We start from the raw sequence: 15,621 nt of genomic DNA on the forward strand, positions 1-15,621 counted from the left end.
TTGCTAGTGATCACGGTGACATTTTTTCCGATCCCTGCTCTATACAGAGTGTTTCAAAAATAGAGGGCATAATTTCAGGTATGTATTCCCCATATGTAGGCAATACAAAAAGTTCATTACAACATATGTCCTAAAATGTTTGGTTTCCGAGTTATGGCCTTCAAAACAGTGATATTCACCGGAAAGGTTTTCTTTCCGCAGTTAGTTGCCTTTACAGCAGATGTTCAAAATGTCTACCTCCTGCTTGAATACAGCCCTCATATCGATGTCTCATGGCCCTGCGAACACGATCCCAAATTCCAGGAGTATTGCGTATTTCCTCACAATCTGCCACAATTCGATTCCGAAGGGATTCCATGTCAGGCACCGGAGACGAATACACCAATGATTTTAAATAGCCCCACAAATTGAAATCGATAGGGTTCAAATCAGGTGAGCGTGGAGGCCAAGCAGTTGGGCCACCTCTACCTATCCGTCGATCAGGGTACTTCTCCTGGTACGAACGATGAGCCAGCGCAGCATTGCCGTCCGCCTTATCGTACATGAAGTGCACTTCTGCCACCTGATTTGAGTACATGTCGCACAGTACGACGCCAAACACAACACTCAATGTATCCTTCGTCTCGGAATTAACTGTCAGAGTGTCCTCTGTTTATATCTTCCGTCACGACACCTACCTGCGGGAAGAAAAACGTTCCGGTGAATATCACTGTTTTGAAGGCCATAACTCGGAAACCAAGCATTTCCGGACACATGTTGTAATGAACTTTTTGTATTGTCTACATATGGGGAATACATATCTGAAATTATGCCCTCTATTTTTGAAACAACCTGTATAGTCGTATTATACTGACGTCTACCTTCAATATACATCAGAGTGTGTAGGCTATGTGGTGGTGGGGGCTTGTACACGATCAAATTTTAATTCCAATTCAAAGATTGATCTCTATTTTAACATTATTTTGCCTTCATATGTAGCTTCGTTAATATATCGATTAAAAAGTGTCGAGGTTAAAGTGCGTCTTTGATCTCCACTTAAATTTGTAATTTGTAATGCACGTTCTGTTGAATTACAATAATTGTATACAGGCAGCTCACGGCTTTTATAATGTGTTGAGATAGTTTTATTTTTCATTATTTCCTTAAGTTTGCGTTTGGTCACTTTGTCATAGGCTTTTAAGTAACATATGAAGGCGATATAGGTCAATTTATTAATTTTTTTTTTTTTGTGGTTTTCCTCATAGCTGGTTCATTGAAAATATATTACAGTCTATACAACGTTCTGATTTTCCGGAAGTCTTGTTGCTCCTTTGATAGAAGTTCATCTAATATTTTATTTACTCTATAATATTTTAATTATATTTTATCGGTCTTACTAATAAAAACTCTATATACAGACGTTTAACTGTCTTATACAATGAGTAGCTCGTTTATAAGTCGTGTGTAAATTCCTTACTAATAATCACTACATACGTCGTATATAACAGTATAACTGTTACACAGCTACGTCATAGTTTCATCATTACTTCGTTACGAATGGTAATAAAATATCTGAGGTTCTCTACTGGATCCGGTAGAGCGCTCTAGTGTAGCGTGTTAAATATCGATAGTACAACTGGCTCTAATCGATTACCACTCTACATTTTGGTCAAAGAGTACAAGCTACAGCAATATTATTCTAATAATTCTATGATCTTTGGTTTGTTCTTCTGTGGTTACAGGGTAAACATCATCATAAAATGACAGTCGATACGAACAGCTGTTAAAGGGGCGGCCATTTTTCCCCCCCTATATACAACGCTTAAACAAGGGGTTTCGTGTATATCACTACTGCAAAGCAATTCCCATTGTATAGTTACAGCCTGTTTATACGTCCATAGCTTATTCACGGTTTATTAGTAACGTTTTCTGTCTCAACTCTGCATAAGTCTCGTATAAAAACTATACACGGTTTATTAGTAAGACTGTATATGTACAGTAGTGGCAAAAAAAAAAAAACCGGACCGACCTTTGTAGCTGATTTCACAGCCTTGTTCACTCCAGAGCATCGATAGACTGGTAACTAAGACTTTCGTGGTTCGAATCCTGTCTGGGAAGGAAACTTTTTTTTTTGTTCCTTATTCAAATTTATTCCCAATACTTTTCGATTGCAGCGATATTTTACTACTTAATTAACATATTATTCTCAGAACATTAATTTTATCAGTTAAAAATTGGATGAACGTGGAAATATTATGTTTCAAACATTTTATAAGGGTATTCATAAATATATTCTATTAGAACGTAGTGTAATATGAATATATATCTCAATAAAATAATAATAATAATAATAATAATAATAATAATAATAATAATAATAATAATAATAATAATAATCACAGTCAGACTTTGCGATAATTTCTGCAGCTAGATTTATCGCTATCAATTTATCGCATGGTCGTTCTTTTGTTTAGTCGTTGTCGCCAACTGTTTCCCCTTAAATTGATGATCATGAATACATTAAGATGCAACTACACGGGTAAACTTTTCTTTCAACTTTAAAGCAATGAATGTAAGATTGATATTTAATATTAATTAATATATTTGCGCAGTGAAGACCACGTTCAAAACGGCGCACCATGTAGACACAAAATCCTTATGCATCTTAATTGAACGTACCCTTTAAACTTGATTCTATTCTTCCAAGATTGCACGCATACGCGATTGGAATATTGAACTGTGTAGATGCAGCTTTAGTTCCGTTACACACTACAGCGAGAATGCGTTTGTCGAGCTATAAAAAATGCTTTCGTGTAGCACTCATTGTAACGGTCGAAACAAGGCACAGCTGACATTGATCCTGCTTCCACAGGTAGGCCTAACGTAACCTATAACATTGTAGCCTATAACATTTGTATTGAAATTAAACAATTAACAGACGTTCAAATTTATGTAACATCATCGCATATTAAACTCAAAGACCTTGCATAGTAATAATGTCTTTGATCAAACTGCGTTTCGTATGGCGTAATAGAATTCGTGTTTTAATTAGGCCTATCTATACAGAGATGGCTTCACTGTGTAGCAACATGTCTCGCTGTGAATACATAAGCATTGGTATATAGCTGTCCCCACTGTTACTGTTAAATTAAATTATGATTTCAGCAGATAATGAAATTTTTTTAGTAGGTTATTTTACGACGCTTTATCAACATCTAGGTTATTTAGCGTCTGAATGAGATGAAGGTGATAATGCCGGTGAAATGAGTTCGGGGTCCAACACCGAAAGTTACCCAGCATTTGCTCATATTGGTTTGAGGAAAAACCCCGGAAAAACCTCAACCAGGTAACTTGCCCCGACCGAGAATCGAACCCGGGCCACCTGGTTTCGCGGCCAGACGCGCTGACCGTTACTCCACAGGTGTGGACGATAATGAAAATGTATTTGTTATAATAATAAGAGAAAAGTGCAGTACGTGTAATTAACAATGTTAAACCTGTATTTCGCTTTTCGCAATTGGCATTACTGAATAATATCGAATTTCTTTATTGCAATAATCGATATTCATCTACGAGTATTTCAACTTCACAATGTCTGAATAGGTTAAGTATTCGTTAATATACAATTATTAACATTTTGTGATCGAATTTTAGGGATATTTTATTAAAATTTTTATTTTATTCACGAAATAGTCCTAATAAATGTCACTCGAGGTCTGAGATTTCCCAGATAAATCCACGAGCGAACAGACCTCTCGTGACATTACTACAGATAAAAGATTTAAAATATCGATCATGTAAATTGTAAACAATTTTAATAATGACCCCCCTCCTTGACAAAATTGTGCGTACTCCACTGCTTCACAGTATGAACAACTGTCTTCGTGTTCACAGGACGCATAACGATGAAGAATTAAGAATTCAAGAGGGCGACGATCGCAGTGTTTCAGTACAACGTGCCTCTACAAAGTGCTCACATATAAGTACTACGGATAACCAAGAAGATTGTGGGCCTCCAGGGAACTTAGAATCCGTATCTCGTAGCAAATCCATTATCAGCCGCCGAAAGGTCAAGGAACACAAGCCCAGAGACACCAGATCGAAGTCATTCTTGTGTAACATATGTGGGAAGAGTTTATCTCGAAGACAGACATTTGTAGCACATATGTTAACACATACCGGCGAAAAACCCTACAGATGCGACGTTTGCGGGAAGAGATTTGGTCAAAGAGAATATCTCTCAGTACACACATTGACACACACGGGTGAGAAACCGTTTCAATGCGATATTTGTGAGAGAAGTTTCAACCAAAGACAGAATCTCGTAAAACATAAAATGACCCATACAGACGAGAAACCTCACAAATGCAAAATTTGTGGGAAATGTTTTAAGCAAAAACAGAATCTTGTGAAACACACACTGAGACATACAGGCGAGAAACGTTACAGTTGCAACATTTGTATGAAAAACTTTACAGATAAACACACTCTTATTGGACATAGATTAACTCATACAGGGGAGAAGCCATACAAGTGCAACGTTTGTGAAAAGGGGTTCAGACAGAAGCAGGCTCTTGTTGTACACTCATTAACGCATACAGGCGAAAAACCCTTCAAATGCAACGTTTGTGAGAAGGGTTTCAGACAGCGCTCTACTCTAATGTCGCACAAGTTAATACATTCAGATGAAAAGCCTCACAAATGCGACTTTTGTGAAAAGAGTTTCAAACAACGGCAGAATCTTGTAGCTCACACGTTAATACACACAGGTCAGAAGCCTTACAAATGTGAGATATGCGAAATGGGTTTTCCGCGATCGGAAGCTCTTAGAAAACACAAGTCCAAACACTCCGATCAGAGGCCATATAAATGTGAGAAATGCGAGAAGACTTTCAGGTATAAAAGAAATCTCACAGAACATAATTTAAAACATACAGGCCAGAAACCTTACAAATGTGACAATTGTGACAAGAGCTTTACACGATTGAAATCTCTTCTAGTGCACAAAGCGTCACATATGCTTGTAAAAGAAGTTCCCGAGAAAGAAAGTTCTTGAATGACTGGTAAATACGAGCTTTAAAAATACATTTATTGCTTATTTACATGCTATCTTTTACTGAAGATTATTATTTTTTTGGTACTACAGGATATATGTGTTATGGTAACAATATTAGAGGAGAGCGCTTGGTACGTAGAACCAAGGACCCGGGTTCGAACCCCGGCCCCGGAGCGAATTTTTCTCTAATAATAATTGTAACCATAACAGATATATTCTGTAGGACCAAAAAATAATAATCCTTAGTAAATTCTTCTAGCAACAGTGCATATTTCCGTACAGATTACTGTGCACATTACTGTGGAATCCCGGCCGCCAAGTCACTCAACTGAGTGCGCTCCTTGTATATTGGCAGTTGACTTAATAAAATGTCAACATACATGCCCAACTTGAAGTCAGGCCACAAAGGGAAAAACACTGAGGAGGGGAGTTCGATCCGATGCTGTGGATTGGACTTTGGCGTAGCTCAATGGTGAGAGCGCTTGGTTCGTAGAATGAAGGAACCAGGTTCGATCCCCGGCGCCGGAGCGAATTTTTCTCCCCTAATAGTAAATGCTATCTTTCGTTTGTTTAGAAAGATATCCTTAACCAAAAACTATAATAATTACCAGAGTGTCTCAATACTAACACTTATTTACATGAACATCTCTGTCCTAACACTTAAAAAATATAAATTATCGCTAAGCAAACACTAAAATAATTACAAGTATATGTCTGTACAAACATTTAAATAATTACAAGTATGTCGTTACTCAAATACTGAAATAATTATAAGAATGTGTATCCGTATATTAAAATAATTATATGGACGTCGCTATCCAAACACTGAAAATCTACGAACTTGCCGCAAACAACCACTGAAGTAATTACGAGGATATTTCTACACCAACAGCTTGGAAATTCACGTAGGCCTATAGTATTGTAAGAGAAGAGGACAACCATTCGAGGAAAATTCATGTACTAAGTTTACTTTTCCCATAACATATTTGTCTGCCTTAAAGAGAATTACGAACTCATGAACGAAGTGTTCTTCAAATGTGTGAGACGAATTTGGTGATTTAATTTTTTTTTTTTGTGTTCTCGTGCTTAAGGTATATATCGACTTTAGAAATGTCAGATTTCTTAAAAATTCTGGTAAATGTCTTTTGTCTTATCTGGAAGTTTATTTCTTCTAGTTTTAAAAATATATAATTTCTACCCATTACCTTAATAATTTCATAATTATTTGGACATTTATAATATAAGCAACTACATTTTCTATACTTTAGCGCCATTTTCAGTGTCTGTTTTCTTCTATTTCAAATTTTCCGACATTTATTATTCTTCCGACTGACAAAAAGTAGACTTCCAATTGGCCAAAAGACTTCACTGAGGTACCAAATTAAAGTTTAAACTTGTGATTATGTTGTAAACTAGAAGTATTATTTTCAATCGAATATTTTCTAAAGTGCTTATATAATGTGACATATCTTTTGAATAGTTCAAGATAAATGATAAATAAATAATTTTAGTATGTAACATTCTCCATATGTAGGGGGATAATTTTCGCGAAACAAGTTTTATCCTAAATCAGTTTCTAATGGAGTTTGGTTGGTCCAAAATTTTATTAATTTTCCAAAAAGAATTTTCTTTGGGCTCCCAAATTCGATTTTCAAGTTGGAATTATTAAATTGCTTAGATTACTCTCAATAATTATGTCACCAAAATTTGTAAGACATTAAGGAAGAAATGACCAAGGAAGCTTTTAATAGAAAAAGGAGCATCTTCTGCGGACATCTGGAGAAAGAACTAAGGAAGATACTAGTGAAGTGCTTTGTATGGAGTGTGACATTGTATGAAGCAGAAACATGGACATTACGACAAAGTGAAGAGAAGCGAATAGAAGCATTCGAAATGTGGATATGGAGAAGAATGAAACGTGTGAAGTGGAAAGACAGAATAAGAAATGAAGCTGTGTTGGAAAGAGTGGGTCAAGAAAGAATGATGTTGAAACTGATCAGGAAGAGAAAAAAGAATTGATTGGGTCACTGGCTAAGAATAAACTGCCTACTGAAGGATGCACTGGAAGGAATTGTGAACGGGAAAAGATTTCTTGGTAGAAAAATATATCAAATGATAGACGATATTAAGATATATGGATCATATGAGGAAACAAAGAGGAAGGCAGAAAATAGGAAAGATTGGAGAATGCTGGGTTTGCAGTGAAAAACCTGCCCTTGGGCAGAACACTAAATGAAATTAAGGAAAAAAATGTGGATTTATATCCTTGGAGTCGATTTATACCTTAATGAGTTACAAGCGAAAGCCTAATGTGACATTAAAATGTGATGTTTAACAAATTCATATTGTTATGTTCTATGGCAGGACTGGGCACCAAGAGGGAACTCTACTCTCACACGGGGAGCCATATGATTTCTATTCAACCTCTTCTTCCCTGCCGAAAACAGCGCAACGTTAATGCCGTGACGGATGAGTATTAAACGTCCCCGTTTAGAGTTTGGATTCGCTCTCTGTGCCCAGATCTGTTCTATGGTAATTTGGAATGAAAATTTCCCCCAAAGTTGTGATTTTCCGGAACCGTCTCTTGTCCATGTTGTATACTTTGGTACACACCTTTATTGTGGATGTATAATTGCTACTTGAATTAACAGCGACATGTTTCTTTTAACGTCTTATAATTCAATCTGTTGGTAGGGGTGTGCGCTAGACAAGTTGGCGTAACGAAATTCGTTGAAAATTTGAAGCGTTCGTACTATAGGAAGTTCCTGATGGATATCGTTCATTTAAAGAGTTAGGTAAAGCTTTATAGCAGTAAAATTATGGAAATATTCAACATTTTTTCCCTCCATTACTGTGTCTTGTACAATATTGAAATTTAGTATGTGTAAAACACTGTCCTTCTATATATGAAAAAAAAAATATATATATATTTTTACGATATAAAATAAATTATTTACATTTTTTTTTTTTTCAAAGTTCAGTTCACTGTGCAGTAATGAAGCGTTTCCCACATAATTAAAAAAACTATCCAACATTCTGTGATGACATCTTTTGTATGAATACCTTTGATAGGTTGTCTGATAAAAAATAAATTTATTTAAGAAATGGTCAAATATCAGTATTTTATTCTAATACAAATATATATATATATTATTTAATTGGGTTATTTTTACGACGCTGTATCAACATCTAGGTTATTTAGCGTCTGAATGAAATGAAGGTGATAATGCCGGTGAAATGAATCCGGGGTCCAGCACCGAAAGTTACCCAGCATTTGCTCGTATTGGGTTGAGGGAAAACCCCGGAAAAAATCTCAACCAGGTAACTTGTCCCGACCGGGATTCGAACCCGGGCCACTTGGTTTCGCGGCCAGACGCGCTGACCGTTACTCCACAGGTGTGGACTATATATATATATATATTTATTTATTTATTTATTAAGGAATGTAGTTGAAAGAGCATGCTATTGTAAACATGAGTTTCGGCAATAAAATAAAAGAGAGAGAACGTGAAAAGTTCATGAGTTATGAGGGAGACGCTTCATCACTGGACAGTAAACTGCCAACATTTAGAATTTAGAGAAAAAAAATTTAAATATACTCTTTTTTTAAATCGTAAAAATATATATTTTTTTTCATATAGCAGAAGGACAGTGTTTTACATATACCAGTTTTCATTATTGTACAAGATACAGTAATGGAGGAAAAAAATGTTGAATGTTTTCAAAAATTTTTCTGCTGTAAGCTGTACCTAACCCCTTAGGTACCAACGTGTGGGACATATGTTCACTCTGCGACTATACTGTTTTCTCTGTAAGAAAAATCCTAATGTAAACACAAGCACGTTGCTGTCATACCCGTGATTGGCTCACAGTCGAAACACTCACAAGACAGGAAAATATAGTCCCGTATTTGGAAACCATAATGTTTAATTATTTGAAAATAAAAAATTGAATTCTAGTTGTTAAATACGATGAAACATAACGTCACTTGTATGCAAAAGGCTATGTAAAAGAAAAGCTACTTTTATATTATATTTACTATGAACGCGGATGAATACCAAGAGTAATACCGAGGTAGTCTGTTCTTGTAACAAGCTGGTGTCACTTGAGCTCGTAGTTGGTCACATAAGCACGTGGTACTGAAGTATGGCTTCTGCATCCTGGAAGGAATAACTCCTTTGTTCGGCAGCAGTTGAGCTTACACGTAAGTTTACAATAATTTAATTACAGTAATTATAAAATAAATGTTTCCTAAGCAAACGAATGCATAGTAGTGAGGTTAGGCCTACTTGACGAGTAACGGGAAATGTTTAACATGAAACATAATGTACAACAGTAGGCGGGAATATGTACTGAGAATCTATGGCGCCAAGCTGCAGCCAATGAAGCCTCACTTCAGTCACGTGCTATTGTTTACATTAGGATTTTTCTTATAGCGAAAAGATTATAGGTGTGCCGGGCGGGAGAAGTGTCGAGCACGAGGTGGGGTGGGCGCTTGGATAGCTGGAGTACAATTTTTTTCACAGTCATTTTCGAGAAGGCGCTGTGATTACACGTGTCTTTCGACTTAGATGCAATAAACGGTCTTCGTTTTCTTCAGTATATAGGCCTAAACATATTTTCTCGCACAAATAGTGATATTTACTCAGAAGTTTTAGTGTGTGTGTTATGAACTTGTGAATAAATGTTTAGTGGAAAGTTAGCGTACTAACATCGCGTTACAATGGTCCATTCACACAAGTCGAAATTCAGGAAACGTGCTCGCTGATAGAGCGGATCAAGAAACCAAGAAAGTACGCTATGAGTGGGGCTGAACTGGCCAGAAAGTGCAGGGAATGCCAGAAGCAGTGTGTGTAGAGGCCGTTCACCGGGTGTGAGCGATATAATAAACGTGTTATCACGACAAAAATTCCGCGACATAGCCTATACTTATTTTCCTTATGTAGCTTGAAAATTTAAGTAATAGTTAAAACAGAATAAGCGTTAGACATACAGATACAAAATTAGGGGAGACTGTTGTACCTTGAGCATAGAGAAAATTTTTTGTTTCTGATTTTGATGCTACCTAGCCGACTCAAACTGAAGTAGATTGTAGAGAAAGCTGCTAGGTAGCTCTGGTCATAGTTTCGGTTTTGATTTCGAGGCGCGTCCATAAAGAACTTTCCCACTCGTCCCACAGCTAGCAAACCATATGTTGCGCGAAGCGACTGCGTGTACGTGATAGAGTAATGTCCTGGCATGGAGCATGCGCTAGCGGAACTTCCCGAGTGCTCTCCGTAGCTTCGTTGCATTGGTTGAAGATGAACGCTCCTATTCCAGCTCCCGCCGCGTGTGAAGTGCGGTCAGTGATAAAGTTTTTGAATGCACAGGGCATAGCGCCGATTGAAATTGATCGTCAGCTGTGCCAGGTCTATGGGCAAGCAGATGGTGCGTTGCTGGTGTAGACAATTTTCAGCTGACAACTGTGATTGGCAGATTTTCCCTAAACACCTTATTCTCAAACATCCTTAGCCTCTGTTTCTCTCTCAGTTCACTGTGCAGTGATGAAGCGTTTCCCACATAACTAAAAAAAACTATCCAACATTCTGTGATGAAATTTTTTGTGTATATTTATGCGTGTCATATCTAAAATATGATGCAAGATCACTTCTCTACCTTTGATAGATTGTCTGATAAAAAAATAAATTTATTTAAAAAATGGTCTAATACAAAATAAAAAAAAAATATTATTCATTGAGGAATGTAGTTGAAAGAGTATGATATTGTAAACATGAGTTTCAGGAATAAAATAAAAGCGAGAGAACATGAAAAATTTGAGTTATGAGGGAGACGCTTCATCACTGCACAGTAAACTGCCACCATTTAGAATTTCGACAAAAAAATTTAAATATTTTTTTATCGTAAAAATATATATTTTTTTTTTCATATAGCAGAAGAACAGTGTTTTACACATACCAGTTTTCGTTACTGTACAAGAATCCAAGTTTCACAACTGTACAGGATAACCGGTAATGTAACTCTCTTATAAATTCTAACTTTCAGTTTTTTAAAGCAGACTAGATGAATAGATTATTTATTATTATTGTTATCGTGTTCATATAAATGGCTGTAGGCTATATTTGTTAGTAAAAAACAATGATTCTTACCGGTAATTGTTAATTAAACGAAATGTTGGTAGGTACTAGAGATGAACAACGATCGAGAAAACGAGACTAACAGCGCCCGCAAAGCCGAAAACCCGCACGACAATGTATTACGTCGCGTTCTTGACGTAAAGACTGGTTGTGAGTCTTCCGAGACTCGATATTGATCATCTCCCGAAGTCCCGAAGTCAGCAATTGTTTATACCTGACTGAACTTCTATCTACTTTGGCAACTGTTATATATGTATAAACAATCAAGTAGCCTATTTGAAACATCGTCTCTTTACCTTTCAGTGTACGAGTATAATAATCCGTTCCCCAGTCTTTATTTAACTACTAGGCCCTTATTAAAAGACTAGGAATTTTCTTTTCATATATATTTTATATATTTATTTCATCAACCTATGTTCACGTCGTGGCGGATTAGATGTATTCCAGTTCTTAATCCGCCATCACTCTCAATACAAATATAACAAAAACTATTACATAATGAACCTATAAGTATCCTCTGTTTACAATAATAATATTAATAGTAATAATAATGATAATAATAAAACTAATAATAATAATAATACACAACTAATAATAAGTATAGCTCGTGTATTTAAACTCCTACCTTAGCTTTTTCATTTTTATGCTCAATCTCTTAAGAATTATTGTGTTAACTTCATTGACTGCTCTTCGTAGTTTTTTATCGTGTGACTACTCAACATTTATAATTCCATCTCCGTTAGAGCTTTGACTTTCTCTTCCCATCTAATTTTAACTCTAAACAGAAATTTTCCTAATTTATGCAGATTGCTGGCGTTTAGGTGACCATTCATTTTTTATAAGCTACTATAGCGTTTATTTGTAGAAATTTTTTATCCACCCAACTGTGTCTCAAATCATTCGTTGCCTGACACTTTAGCGCAATATGCATTGCGTCTTCAGCTAGTCCACACAAAGGACATTTATCCTTCTCTACGTTCCCTCTCCTATTCTTGAGTCTCCAGATACCTAATCTCCACTATGCCATTCCTGTTCTCTCTTCCCTTGAATTTAGTCTAACATATTTTTCCTGTTCCCAAAACTGCTTAACCTCCCTATAGTATTTTAGTGATCCTAGGTCTTTAATATTACTAAAAATATCTTGTCTCAAAATTTCGTTTGCCCTCTCTTTTACTATTCTTCCAATAGTTTTCGTGTTTATAGACCCTAGTTCTCTCCATAGCCAATTTAGAGCTAATCTGTTTATTTCTCGTTCAAGCTTCTTCAGCCAATTAGATTTCCAATTAGCGGCTTTCATACAGAAGATACATGTTTTCATAACTGCCGAATTAATCCTACACAGAATATTACCTAAATATTTGATTTTTCTTTCTAGCATAATTCCCAGACTCGAATCGGTTCCAATCTCTAGTAACGCTGCCAGGTTAGAAGCATTCTCCGGTATTCCTAGAAATTTTTTTACACATTTTGGCTCTTACTTTATCGATTTTTCTGCTGGATAACCTACTACCCCAGATTTTCTTTTCATATGTTTAAGATCACGTGTGCAATCTCAAGTAGAAAGATATTAACGTTATGTTTATGTTCCTTAGAAATGCAAATTTTTTTGAGAATTTTTTTTTTCTATTTATGTAAACATAGGTAATGTCATATAATAGAACCAGAACATTTTGATAACTAAGATACTGTTTTGTTTTGTTTTTTTGTCTCATTTAAACATTGGTAATGTTATTTATTTCAACGATGTATGTTATTCAAAGTTACGAAATCTTTCCACGCCGACCAAATGTTATTTCGAGAATAACGAGCGAGACTTGAAGCGCACGAGAATGACGAGACGAGACTCGAAAGACAAATGCAGCGAACACAGCGAGCGAGAGCTGCAGTTAGTTTTGCTCATCTCTAGTAAGTACTATATGAAATATTATTGGGGCAACCAAAACATTATCGATAAGCATGGCTACCGACAGGATTAACTTCATAATTACAATAAAAAGTAAGACAGTTGAAGTGTTTAGCTTTTCGTGGCGGTCAGTGTACATGGGCTTTTCTTCAATTTATTTTCTAAAGTTTTTTTTTTATAGAAGTTTCTAATCAAGTAGACTGTATTTGTTCTAATTTATATAGATGAGCCTATAGACATAGCCTTCTTGATAGCATGCATCTAGGAAGCCAAGGTTTGGATTTCTATGTCTGTAAGACACTTTCCTGTTGTGTGAATTTGTCTAACGCTGAAAGAAAACTGGAATAATAAAATATATGGGTTCACATATACGGACTATATATATTTTTTTTCTCATTTTGAAACTTTGTTGAGAAGTTGAAATTACGAAGGCTACTTCAGTGTTCATTTAAATATTAGAGTAGCCTACCATTTCACATTGTCCTAATATTGAACACAATTTTATTCCGTGGTCAGTGAGGTAAACCGGTATTTCAGCATTACTGATTATCAATGTGGCATTGAACTGCTGGAATTAGATTTACCGCCATTTGTTGTACTGCCAACGGCTAATTTAAAGTAAGTGTTCTCAGATTATTGTGCACGGGTCGTTTATTGTACGTAGTACCTATAGTATGTAGCTTCAGTGATGAGAAATTCAGTTCAATTGACATGTTCGCGGTAATCTAGTTTGGTAGATTATTGATAGTTTAAAAAATCTAGTTCATTTAGTTCGCTTCTAATGTAGAAGAAAACTATCGGTTAGCACGTCTGACCATGCAACGAGTGGGTGCGGGTTCAAATTCCGGCTGGGACAATTTACCTGATTGAGGGTTTTTTTTGCGGGTGTTTCCCTCAACCAATTGAAGCAGAATTACTGGATTGCTATCGGCGTTGGACTCATTTCGCCATAATTAATTCACATATCATCCATACCATAATCCGGGTTAAGTTCACGGTGCAGTGCGCTGTACTTGTACAAGAGCGCGGCCGTTCGGCTACCCAATCATTCACAGAATAGGAGTGGTAAGCACAGTAAGCCTCAGGCTTCAGTGCAAGCCTTCGGTTCCCTCCACCGTATAAGAGAAAAAGGCGCAAAGATAGAATCAGAGCAGTGTTGCCAGAGGTACAATAATTGTAGCAGTAATGATACATTGGTGGGCATTGGTACAACCATCTACCACTGGCGTGGCTCAGTCGGTTAAGGCGCTTGTCTGCCGGTCTGAAGTTGCGCTCGGGCGCGGGTTCGATCCCCGCTTGGGCTGATTACCTGGTTGGGTTTTTTGCGAGGTTTTCCCCAACCGTAAGATGAATGCCAGGTAATCTATGGTGAATCCTTGGCCTCATCTCGCCAAATATCATCTCGCTATCACCAATCTCATCGACGCTAAGTAACCTAGTAATTGATACAGCGTCGTTAAATAACCAACTAAAAAAGTCTACCAATTTTGTACGCAAAACATACAATACTTTAAGCTCCAATTAACATTTCGAAGTTACAGTCAATAATATAGGCCTACAGTAATATTAAATTTCACTTCTACAATGAGCATAACACTATATAAAAATTCTTGGAAGGATTCTGCATTATAATGAGAAACTGGGAAAAGAAACGTGTGCAATAGTGAGTGTTATGGTCGGGCTTAGATTAATGAGTTACATGAAGATATTAGCTCCACTGCGTGCATTAAAGTTTATATTTACACTCGTACGACAATTACTAAATAATAATAATAATAATAATAATAATAATAATAATAATATAAAGACATAAAGTAATAGCCCTTCGTCAGGCATATTCATTTGTCAGATCGCACAAAAAGATTCGGAGTAGGATGTATTACACAGCCGCAAGTTTTATGCGTGAATGCGTCGCTGATAGAATTATTGCTGTTAACGTTCAGAGTCCCAAGCTTTTCAGCACCTTCCTTCTACCAAGCGGGGTACTTGACATGCCCCAGTAAATTTTTGTATATTTTCAGATGTTTGAAGCAATTTTTTGTTATTTAGTGACATATTACCTTCTATCTATATATCTATATCTGTCTATATTTATATCTAGGCCTATATCTATTCATCCATCCACCCATCTCTTTGCCTGTAAGTCCATCTGTTCGTCTGTCCCTCAGTTCGTCTGTCCGTCCGCCCATCTGTCCGTCCTCCCCTCTGTCCATCCGTCTGTCCGCCTGTCCTTCCGCCCCTCTGTCGCCCGTCCATGTATCTTATTCACCTGTTTGTCCGCCCGTCTGTGGCCATCTGTTCGCGTGTCCGTCCGTCAGTACAACATAAAACAAATAAAATTTACGAATAATATGACAAATTTTCGAGAAGAAGAAAACATAGGTCTCCTACTCTACCATACCAAGCGGAGTAATCTGACTACACCAGGTGGTTTTGAAACAACAGGCCTATTAGTAACAAAAATTAAAAATTTACAATGCATTGTTGTAATTCATTCAGTTTTATGATGAAAGTTTACAGTCAGTGCCGGATTTAGGTCGAGGAAACTT

The 15,621-nt window shown here is 36.5% G+C and overlaps 2 protein-coding genes across 3 annotated transcripts in view; both read left to right on the forward strand.

Annotated features, from left to right (window-relative positions):
- LOC138691533 (zinc finger protein 182-like) overlaps window positions 1-7,474 on the forward strand; it is a 77,586-nt gene extending 70,112 nt beyond the window's left edge. For both annotated transcript variants that reach the window (XM_069813578.1, XM_069813586.1), the window contains one exon: window positions 3,874-7,474. In XM_069813578.1, the coding sequence (XP_069669679.1) occupies window positions 3,874-5,035 (1,162 nt within the window). In that variant the 3' untranslated portion in view covers window positions 5,036-7,474. The remainder of the gene's footprint in view (window positions 1-3,873) is intronic.
- Window positions 7,475-13,204: 5,730 nt separating this feature from the next.
- LOC138691506 (zinc finger protein 85-like) overlaps window positions 13,205-15,621 on the forward strand; it is an 88,768-nt gene continuing 86,351 nt past the window's right edge. The window contains exon 1 of the mRNA XM_069813513.1: window positions 13,205-13,690. The gene's annotated coding sequence lies outside the window, so the exon portion shown is untranslated. The remainder of the gene's footprint in view (window positions 13,691-15,621) is intronic.

This window comes from Periplaneta americana, chromosome 2 (assembly GCF_040183065.1).
Source record: "Periplaneta americana isolate PAMFEO1 chromosome 2, P.americana_PAMFEO1_priV1, whole genome shotgun sequence".
In the NCBI taxonomy this organism is placed as follows: domain Eukaryota; kingdom Metazoa; phylum Arthropoda; class Insecta; order Blattodea; family Blattidae; genus Periplaneta; species Periplaneta americana.